The sequence below is a fragment of the Carex rostrata genome, chromosome 12 (genome assembly GCF_964058835.1).
Source record: "Carex rostrata chromosome 12, lpCarRost1.2, whole genome shotgun sequence".
Taxonomy (NCBI): Eukaryota; Viridiplantae; Streptophyta; class Magnoliopsida; order Poales; family Cyperaceae; genus Carex; species Carex rostrata.
The window spans coordinates 1,148,413-1,160,180 of record NC_135929.1 but is presented as its reverse complement, the minus strand read 5'-3'; the positions used below and the strand labels follow the sequence as shown (position 1 = coordinate 1,160,180).

Genomic DNA, 11,768 nt, shown 5'->3' with positions numbered 1-11,768 from the left:
AAGGAGAGCTAAGGAGACTTAATCCGGACAAAAGGAGCAAAAGTTAATTTAGACTAAGGAGAAGTTGTTAGGTGGAATTAAGAGGCTAAGGAGTTTGAGGACCCTTAAGGATTCTTAAGTGGATCTTGTCAAACACTTTCACCGTAAGATTAGTTTAAGCAACATTATCGCCAGTTTGTTTGACTAAAAATTAATCCTTTTTTAAAGAATAATTATTTGAGTACCCTCACTACTCCACTACCCTCAAAATTCTTGCATCCCATTTTGATGGTACCGGAGTGAGATACCCAGATAATTATTCTTTATAAAAAGATCAAATTTTAGTCAGATAAATTGGCGACAATGCTGCTTAAACTAATCTTACAGTGAAAGTGTTGGCAAGATCCACTTAAGGATCCTTAAGGGTCCTCAAACTCCTTAGCCTCAAAATTCCCGCATCCCATTTAAAGAAATTATGTATTATGGTTCCTACTAATTATTATTCTAAAAAGATATTTATGGTCCTCACTAATTATTATTTTAAAGTCCCTGTAACACTCTTTTTTTATGATCTCCACTAATTATATGGTCCCCCTTTCTCAGTCTCCGTACTTGTCCCCACATCAACTTCCATAGATATAAATACTTGGAAGATAAGATATACTAGAGAAATAAGATATTAATACTTTGATGCGTAACTTGTTATGATTATCCCTTTTTCAGTCCCCCAATCGTCCCGCGTCAACCTTCCTCTAATGAAGTAGTAGGGACCCCATATCACCACATCAACCTTACCTGATCGTTCCCGTGACAACTTTCCTCTAACAAAAATAGTTTATCACATAGGTATAAATACTTCAGTGCAGAGATATAAATACTTGCAATACTTCATATTAATATTTTCAGACATCATCTAGTGTCATATGTAAAAAATATTTGCACGCCGAGGTATAAATACTTGTATGGCGATGAGCCCAAAAGTATATTATCTTCGATCTCATTTGAAATAGAAAATTGCGTAAAAGACATTCGTGATTTTAGATTCGAAAAATTCCTCATAAATCGTAAGAAATATAGACGAGATTGAACAAAGAAAAAAAATCCGCCTCTAAAAACGTGTATGACTCCCCAAGTAGTTTGAGTGGTCCCTCACAGATATTTATGGTGCGTATATGTTTCAGAGATTTAGTTGGGAGACAATTATTTACGTAAAAATTATTCACCTAATAGGTATAAATACTTCCATGCATAGGTATAAATACTTCATTGCGTATATGTGTTAATATTTTAGAAAAAGAATTATGTGCTGAAGTTTTTGCGGTCCCTCAAAATAATTATGACAGTTATGGTAGTTATAGTGCAGGTACTGTTATCAGCTTCCCTTTTTTAAATACGAAGACCAACATTGTATTATAATTTTTGATATGTTATGATAATATGTACAAGTATTTTCTTATTATATGTTCATGCTAGATTATAAATTTATTATCCATTCAGCGTCCAATATCCGTTCATTTTAATAAATGAATTAATTATTGATAAAAAATAATACTTAATGAAATAAAAAAAAACTACTAGCGAGTAATATAAATGTTGGATGAATACATGGATATGAAACACCTTTTTCTTATTCATACTTGTTGGGGAATACATTGGACGTAACATGCTCTTGCTTGGTGTTATTCATTAAAAAATTGCATATTTGCCATTTTTTCAAGGGGGAATTTCACGTATACCCCTCAAAAACTTCAAAATTACATATTTCTCCCTCTAAATTTTAAAATTACATATTTCACCCTCTAAACTTCAAAAACTCACATATTTACCCATTTTATTGTCTTTTCTATTAAAACACATTCTAAATTTTAAAAAATACCTATTTTACCCTTTTATTAAAAAACATAAAACACCCACCTGACTAGGGGTGCAAACGGATCGAATACGGATCGGATAGTGCTCAACCCATATCCGTATCCGTAATTTTTTTTCGGATACGGATACGGATCGGATAGTAATCTGATACAGATACGGATCGGATATTAAACGGATACAGATACGGATCGGATATTTTCGGATACGAATACAGATACGGATATAATTCGGATTTCTAATTCAAAATATATATCTAATTAACTTGTTAAGCTATTACAAAATATATATCTTATTAACGAACAATTATATTTTCACTATCCGATTGAGAAAATAGTTTTCTATGTAAACACGTATTTGAATAGTTTGTTAATGTAATAACAAAAATTCGTATTAAACTGTCATCAAAGGATAAAATAAGAAAATATGATTAAAAATATTAAAAGCTTCTAAAAAGCAAGTTCAAATAATATAAAATTTTCTAAAGCACTAACATGAAAGTCAAAGTATACCTGACATGGTACAATAGCGAAAATAAAAAAGCACTATCCATTATCCAATGAAGCTCCCTCGATTCTCTCAATTGAACAACCTTTTTCTATAACAGGCTTGTTGCTATGCGGATATCCGAAAGCTAAAACATAACTTAATATAAATTCCTACAGCTGATATACGGATATCCGAAAGTTGAAAAAAATCGGATACAGATAATTATCCGCATCCGCATCCGTATCCGCTTTCGAAATGAAAACCGAATCCGTATCCGCATAATTTATATCCGTATCCGCAACTATCCGTATCCGAATATCCGAATCCGCAAAAATTCGGATACGGATCCGGATACGGACGGATAATATCCGATCCGTTTGCACCCCTACACCTGACTCAAATTTGAATCTAAAGGTCCCTCTACCGTCTGAATTGCTTTGAGATCCGTGCGTGCTAGACCAGCATGAATCTTGAAGCGAACAAAAACTGAAATTGATGCAATGTACACAGATCTTAATGCGATGCACACAGATCAAAATTGCTTTGAGATTCGTGCGGGCTAGATTAGCACGAATCTTGAAGTGAACACGCAATAATCTTATTGCAATACGTGCGAATCGGACGGTAGAGAAACCCTTCAGATTCAAATTTGAGTTCAATGGGGCATTTTATACTTTTAATGAAGGGTAAAATAGGTATTTTATATATTTAGAATGAGTTTTAATATAAAAGACAATTAAATGAGTAAATATGTGAGTTTTTGAACTTTAGAGGAGGAAATATGTAATATCCAAATTTAGAGGGGGGAATACGTAATTTTGAAGTTTTTGAGGGGTATAATGAAATTCCCCCTTTTTTCAAAATAAATATTGTTGTATACCGAGAGTTCTATATGTAGTTTATTTGAAATTCTCTTAACTTCACTAAGCTTATTTCAAAATCATAAAATTAACCAAAGGGGTTGAGCATAGGGAAAACTTTAATTATTGGTTAATTAATTTAAGGATAATTTCATGTATACTTCTCAAAAACTTCAAAATTATGTATTTCTCGTTCTAAAGTTCATAATATAATAATTATCCTTCTAAATTTTAAAAACTCATAAATTTATCTAATTTATTTTATTTTATAGTAATACTTATTTTAAATTTATAATGATTTTATTTTATCTTTTATTAAAAAATGTGTAGTTTGTGTAAGAAAAATATTCAATCTTTTTATTGATCAATTTTTCATAATAATTAACAGTTCATATTCTTACTCGTGATGTGTACAAAAGCATATGCTTAAATACCACTGTATATGTGTCACAAGTAGAGAAATAAGTCATATACTCTTGAACACTAACTAATTAGAAGACTAAACATTATTCTTACGCTAACTACATATTTTTATTTTTTAATCAAGGATAAAATAAGAACTTCATAAATTAAAAAATGAGTTTTAATAGAAAAAACAATAAGTCTAAATGATGAGTATGGTATTATAAATTTTAGAGGGGGAATATGTAGTTTTGATGAAGTCTCCCGGAAACGTCCGCTCAATAATAAGATTCATGCGCAATAACTTTTACAAATCTTGATGCGTGTGACATCAACCGAATTTGGTAATTTGGTGATTCCCATCGAACAACACACAGAATGATCTTTAACCAACAGGTCTATTTTTAGACAAGTCTGATATTTTTTCCATAACAGATATTCATATACATGCATCCATCTTCAAAACTAGCTTTGAATCATGCATGTAACAACCGAGGCCTAAAAACAAGGCCTCGCAGCCCTCGCTTCTCCTCCTCATCACATGTGTTACTGTTACCGTTATAATTCCTACCATTTCTGCTATATATTTCGCTAAACTTGGCAAAAACAAGATAAGCTAGCTAGCTCCTGAGAAATTCCCCAGTTGTCGACTTCGATCGCATTGATCCTCTCCTCCCTACAACCTCAAACCCTGCGACCATCTTCTACACCCTCCTGAAACAAACATCAAACATCAATGGAGATCAAATCATTGGAGGTCACTATGATCTCAGCGAAAGACCTCAAGAAGGTGAACTTCTTCTCCAAAATGTCTGTATATGCAGTTGCAACAATCTCAGGAGCTGATCCTGCCGATATTCGCAGAACAGTACCTGATCGGGAAGGCGGACGGAGCCCCAATTGGGGAACCGTCATCCGCTTTGTAATCCGCTCGCTTGATCCCCGCCTAGCACTCCGCATTGTGCTCCGTTCAGAGGGCTTCCTTCGGGACCACGAGGTCGGTGAGGTTTCGATACCCGTTAATGAATTACTAGAATCAGGTGCCAGTGGTGAAGAGAAGCTCGTCAGTTATCAGGTGTGCCGCCCATCTGGCAGGCCGAAGGGTGTGCTAAATTTATCGTACAAAATCATCGAACCTAGTGGTTCTCCATCTATAACTGTTCCTGCACAAAATCCTGTTCAACATCATGTCAAGGGAGAAGTGCCGGTGACAGCGTACCCCGCTCCATATCCTCCGCCTTCAGGGCCATACGCGGGAGGGGCACCATATGGGGCTCTACCAGGCTATCAGCCATATCATCCCGCTTACCCGTACCCAGTAGCTGCACCAGCATATGGGTATGGTGCACAGCCGCCCCAGGTGGGGTACGGGTACGGTCCGGCACCGACACAGAAGAAGGGAAAATTTGGAGCAGGGCTTGGAATGGGTATTCTCGGAGGAGCACTTGGTGGGATGATGCTAGGAGATCTGATGACTGATACCTCAGCGTATGATGCTGGATATGATGCCGGGTTTGATGCCGGTGTTGGTTTCTAATTTGCAGCATTCATTATCTTATTATTGATTGGAAAGTTGAGGATGCCGGGTTTTTTTTTTGTACATTGTGTTAATAATTCGATTGTACGCATGCATTTGGGTATTTCTTCTTTTGAAATTTGTTTTTAACTGAGGCGAAGCTAATTATGTTACTTGTACATGATGATGATATATATATGTTCATAATATCTATATTGCTAATTGGCAAATAATTTATCTTTTATGAGGTGAAGATCTCTTTAAAATGGCAGAAATGAATAAACATAGTACAAATTAATAAACATAGTACGCAAATGTATCAAGCAATAAAACAAATTTTAAGTTCAGCACTTAATTATATATGCTTGATGGCAAATGTGGTGTTTGCACATGCGTACTATACAAAGCAGAAAAGGCTAAAAGCAGAGTCTTTAGTCCTCCTTTAAAATGTACCAGTTTAGTTGTGTTTGCACAACGATTTGGAAATGCTCGGGAGTGAGCTTGATTGAGCACATGCCAAACGGAGCGGAAAAATATCCCGTTTATAGTCGATATGTATTTAAAAATTTGATATAGATATTTGATATTTTAATATCTGTGCTTAAATATTTGTGTAAATATAGATACATATATAATTTTAAATTTTAATAATATGTTTAATATGCTTAATTAATATCCGTAATCAAATAGTAGATATATATTATATAGTTAAATAAATATTATAAACTTTGATATTATTTTAATAATATGTCACAATTCAAATACAAGTATAATATGCTATGTATATTTATTAATACATGTAAGACAATGGATTCTTTATATGCATTACTAATAACCACAGTGACAAATGAAAAATACGGGTTCAATTCAATTGGCATGGTCAAAAATTCGTAATTCGGGTATAATTCGGAAATGATTCGAGTATAATATGGGCTATCAAACTTTGCCAAGTGGAGATATTTAATGCTATGGATCGAAAGTTAATGCGTAAACCAAGTCCATACGAGTTATTATACTTTGTAAAACTCAAATCAAAACTTTGCAAAATCAAACGTTCCATCACAGAGGACAAGAGGGGACCCACCACGTGACCAGCCTCAACCACGCGGCCTTCTATAGTAAAGGATAGGGCTGTCAAAAAAGCTCGTGGCTCGCCTCTAGCTCACTCGCTAATAGCTCGCTCGATAGTGGACCGAGCTGTTAACGAGCCAGCTCGGCTCAGACTTGAGCCAGATGTCAGCTCAGACCGAGCCAGCTAAGGCCATAACCAGCTCGGCCCATTAGCTGATTTTTTTTGTTGATTTATATGTTGTATGAATTGGCTTGGTTGTTGCATGAATTTATAATATTTAGTGGGTTGTTGCATGAATTGACTTGGCTGTTGCATGTATTTATAATATTTAGTGGGCTTAGCTGTTGCATGTATGAATGTGTTTTCTTATTTTATATTTTTGAATTTGTATAATAGCAGCTCAATAAAGCCCAGTGAGCCAGCTCGTCAGCTCGTGAGCTAGCTCGGACTGGCTTGTCACAAGCTGAGCCAAGGCTTTTGGCTCGAGAGACCTAGGTCCAGCTCGCTCTGTCCAGGCTCGGACCAGAATTAACGAGCTGAGCCAAGGCTTAGCTCGTTTACAGCGCTAGTAAAGAAGATGTTTTTTTCTTTGACGAACGCGACAATTTTTGAGAAGAAACCGCGTATAAAACAGAAAATTCGTCAAATACGAGAATAATTCGCGAATTGATCGTTTAATAAGCGAATCGTCGTATTAAACGCGGATTGATTTGTTGGTGACTCCAAAACATAATAATAATATCTCCCAAGGAAAATTTGCCACAATCAAGCTACTGAACTTGCAATCAATCCATATCCATAATTAAATCCTCTCAACTTGACATTAACAGTTTAGTTTATATATAAAAATGAATGCATATGCTCGATCACAATATTCAATCGAATCACAATTCATAGAATTTCAAATGAAGCTCAACTGAGACATTTAGCTTGAATTCAAATTATCAGGTCTGGTAACACACAGATGATCCACCAACTTGTCACACAGGTGGCCACGCTAAACCCACACCTGCCGATACTCAGTACCCTCCACTGTCCCACATCTGATGTGTTTAAGCTTATACCATTCATTAAAATCTGATTCATAATCAGACAATATTTTGTATGCAATAAACTCATAATCCATAATTCTCAATACATTAAACAAAACTATCATTCCAGTCCCAAACTGAATATGACATCAATTAGACGTATCTTTATAGTCAACCCATAGTCACCATTGGAAAAATAAGCAGAATCAGAAACTGATTCCCCCTTTCAACAGGTATTGGGATTAGCGAGGGTCTTTCACCATATGCGCATAAGGATTGATCTGTAACCAAAGTCTAGTCTATAACCTCTAGACTTTGCAGAACTCAACATATTTATATAAACATAAATTGTGGTAATTCGACCATAATTCAGAATAGAAAAATCATACAAACGATAAGTCGTACAAAATAATAGGTCAATAATATCACATAAAATTCAATTATAATTTAATTAAACTATGCATATGATGCACACATTTCAAATAAATACAACGATCAGTTATTTAACATGAGAAATGAATAATAATTTAACATGGTACAACTACCAGCCGTACTGGTAATCGTACCAGCTTGGTGCTTGTATCAGATCTGGGTGTTTTCTCCCCTCACTTGCACTTCACATTTCTTCTCAAGCTCCAGCTTTTTGTCACTAGGCTTCTCCCATCGGGGCTGAGGTCAAAGGTTCAGGTAGTTTTTTTTTATATTCTTTTGATTTCTGACTATGTGGCTGAAGACCTTCTTCAGTTTGGTTGAAGCATGTTTGGCTTTAGGCTAGAGCAGCTGCTGCTGCTGTCCTCGCTGCGCCAAACCACTTCTCTCTCTCTTCTTCTTCTTCTTCTTTTTTTTTAAAATTCTTTTGTGGGTTTTCATTTGGCTGATTTTTTTTTTAGGAGAGGGATAGAGAAGATCAAAGGCTGAGTGTTGAGTGTTGACTAAGGATTCATGATTTCATTTGTGTTTTTTTTCTTCTTCTTATTAGTTGTTCACTCATTGATTTTGCTCTGAAATTTGAGCTAAGACTCTGAAGAAAAATATTTCATTAATTGATCATACTTTTACAATACACAATGCAATGTGCTTATATAGAGTACAAGGATCAAATAGCCGTTGGAATAAAGTAAAAGAAACGTTGGATTTTCAGTCTTTTTTGGAATTGGGTGTCTTCATTAAATTTCCATATCTGATTTTTGCTAAGTGCACCTAGAAATTGCATCTCCATTTGTGTGTTGGTTATTAATCTTCAACAGAGTCAGATCTGAGTTGTGGCGCAGTAAATTATTATGTCCACCTCTTCAGACGAATTAGCTTACTCCTACCTACGAACTGTCAAAGACATATATTCATTTCTGAATTTCTCTCTTCATTAGTCAATGGTTTAAGCCATAACTTAAGTAACAGGCTTCAAACAAATAAAAACAACTTAAACCACCTTAGCTTGAAGTAATTAACGGATTTAATCCTCCTTATGTAGCAACCAAACATGAACCTAGTAAAAAAGATCCAAACTGCCATGCCAAAAACAAAATAAATGTAGATAGTACATCTCTGTTTTTTTTTTTTTTTTTTTCTATCATTAGTAGCAACCGATACCTACTGTGTTTAATTTTAATATATTTATATTTTAAAAAAAAATGTCTAATATATCATCTTTTGTTGTTTCAGAGTCGCGTGCAATTTCACGTTACATCCTACGCAAATACAAGTCTGACCTTCTTCGAGAAGATGATTTCAAAGAAGCTGCATTGGTGGATGCATGGCTTGATGTTGAAAACAGCCAGTACAACGCACCTTGTTCTGCTATCATTTACAATGCCATTGTTAAGCCGATGCTTGGTAAAGTCGTCGACCAACAGGTTGTAGACACAAACTTAGAGAAGCTAAAGATGGTGCTTGACGTGTACGAGGCACGCTTGTCACAGTGTAAGTACTTGGCAGGAGATGTCATCAGTTTTGCTGATCTCAGTCATATATGTGCCGTGCACTTATTGCATCATGTTGACACAATACGGGTCTGTGTTCAACTCGATCGTACCCGCATGTTAAGGCATGGTGGGAGACTATCATGACCAGGCCATCTGTCAGAAAGGTGGTTGAAATAATGTCAGCTTAATTAGGAAGGGAATTATTGACCTATATATGGAAACTATATATGAAATGAATTGGACTTTGATTAATTAGGAAGTTAATCCTATCTACTTGACTTCCTGCACCTAAATAAAAGATTTCTAGTCAATAATTAGATAAGCTTAACTTCCTACTTTCTAGTCTATTTAATTTGGAGTCTTTCCAGGAAAGTTAATAATTAGTCAAGTGTGCGGTAATATAATATATAAGGACGCTGATAACAATCTCCGCAGCCTCCATCCTGCATTTATCCCCGCAGATACTGCCAAAAAAAACATGGGAGGACCGCTCAATCATTAATGAGCGTTTAAAAAACTGCGGGTATTTAACTTGAAGCATCAAAGCATTTAACTTGAATTTGTCGGGTATTAAACCCTATGCAATGGTCCCAACATATTTTAAGAAAAAAGAAGAAGCTTCAGGAATTAATTAGGTGGGGACAAGTTAATAATGGAGTGTAGTGTGCTATAAGCCTATAACTCAGAACACTGAATCTTACTCTTGTTTCTCTGCTTTAACACACTTGAGTCACAAACCCCCTAACTTAGACACAGAGAAATAAGAGAGAGATGGGGATGAACCGATGAAGGTTTTTGGACCACCGAAATTGACAAATGTGGCAAGAGTACTGGTGTGCCTGGAGGAGGTTGGGGCTGAATATGAGGTAGTTCCGATCGACTTCTTTGCTGGCCAGCACAAAAGTCCTGCGCATGTCGCCCGCCATGTAATTTCTTATGCTCAACTTATCTTGTTTATCAAATTTTGTATTTGAATGGAAACTATAGCCCTCTTTTTTGCAGAATACTATAAAGCCTAAAAATGGCGAGGAATATTGGCCTTTATTTGCTTTTTACTGGTAGAAAGTAATGAATTGGGGAGGATTTTTGGAGCGTTTTGAAATTTAAGAATGGTTCATTTCCTTCTCCGTAATATCATCTCATTGTGCTATTGCTTCTTTTCAGCCCTTCGGCCAAATTCCTGCTTTCCAAGATGATGATTTCACCATCTTTGGTGAGTTTTACCTTAATGATTAGGAAAGCTTTTTGCAAGAAATAAGAAATATTTCATAAATAAATTATTATTTGAAAATTTGTCAGCATTAACAGTTACAAATTACTTATTATTAGCAGATAACCCTGTAAGTCTGTAACCAAATTATGTAGTATGCATATTTGTTGGAAATACTTAGTGGTTCTCTACATGGGAGATTATATTTTGGGATACACTTAGCATAGTTGTTAGGTCATTTTGCAGATTTAAACCTGCCTTTATTTCCTTTCTTTTTCAAGTTAATTATGATGCTTACCAGAATTAGTTAAAAGGTCAAGTTCTCTTATTTCCATTTTTTAGGCTTAATTCTAGCAGCTATAAAAGCCAGCTTGATTTGTATAATTAAATTGAATAGGTATTTTGTACGTAGTAATCTGGGAACAATTATTCAATAATTCTCAAAACAATTCAATTCAATAAAAAATAATAATATCCATATCATTTTCTACCTCTAACATATCCAAACCTTATTCTACCAGAATCACGTGCAATCTCAAGGTACATCCTTAAAAAGTACAAATCAGACCTCCTACCAGAAGACGATCTTAAGAAAGCCACATTGGTGGATGTATGGCTAAATGTCGAATACGGCCAATACAACCAGCTTGCTTTCGTTATCATAAAAAATGTAATCGTCAATCCGATGCGTGGCGAAGCCATCGACCAACAGGCAGTAGACACAAGTGTAGAGAAGCTGAAGAAGATGCTTGAAGTGTATGATACGCGCTTGTCACAGTGCAAGTACTTGGCAGGAGATTTCATCAGCTTTGCTGATCTCAGCCATTTCTCATCTACATACTACCTCATGTTGACACATGGCTCTGTGTTCGACTCGTACCCGCATGTCAAGGCATGGTGGGAGGCTTTCATGGCCAGGCCATCTATCAAAAAGGTGGTTGAAATAATGTCAAATTAAGAAGGGAACTGTGGGCCTGTAGAATTAATTCTGAATGAATTAAACTTTGGTTTTTTGCTTTTGTTTTTTTCGGCTTTTTGGTGTGGTATTGGTCAGCAATTTAATGTGCTGCTATGCAGAGATTTAAATATGAATAAAGTTTATTTTGTTTTGCTAAACTTGAGATAAACTTCAAAATTCAGTAACTTTAAATCTTGTTTTGGAACCTTGCGGCAATGTTGATTATGAGTTATGACTAACCTCAGTATGAAACAAGAAACAATGTTGAAACTTAAAAGCTTGTATTTTCTTCGAAGAATTTGACAGAGGCTACAACAGATGAACAGAGACATCTAAAACAAAAACATCCCTTCTTTGGATTATTTACTAGGAATTCAATTAATAATTCTGTAAATGATATACGGACATCCCCATCTATCACCATTGACATTCATTAGACCCCAAATCACAGTGACTTTTG

The 11,768-nt window shown here is 35.4% G+C and overlaps 2 protein-coding genes across 2 annotated transcripts; both read left to right on the top strand.

The window, feature by feature from the left end:
- The first annotated feature begins 4,227 nt into the window (after positions 1-4,227).
- On the top strand, positions 4,228-5,268 carry LOC144563379 (protein SRC2 homolog). Its single transcript, XM_078312849.1, has one exon. The coding sequence runs from the start codon at positions 4,336-4,338 to the stop codon at positions 5,134-5,136; it is 801 nt and encodes a 266-aa protein (XP_078168975.1). The 5' UTR covers positions 4,228-4,335; the 3' UTR covers positions 5,137-5,268.
- A 4,511-nt stretch (positions 5,269-9,779) lies between these two features.
- On the top strand, positions 9,780-11,489 carry LOC144563082 (putative glutathione S-transferase GSTF1). The gene is made up of 3 exons (XM_078312464.1): positions 9,780-10,066; positions 10,305-10,353; positions 10,872-11,489. Exons 1-3 carry the CDS (start codon positions 9,926-9,928, stop codon positions 11,306-11,308), a joined length of 627 nt encoding a protein of 208 aa, XP_078168590.1. The 5' UTR covers positions 9,780-9,925; the 3' UTR covers positions 11,309-11,489.
- Positions 11,490-11,768: the final 279 nt, after the last annotated feature.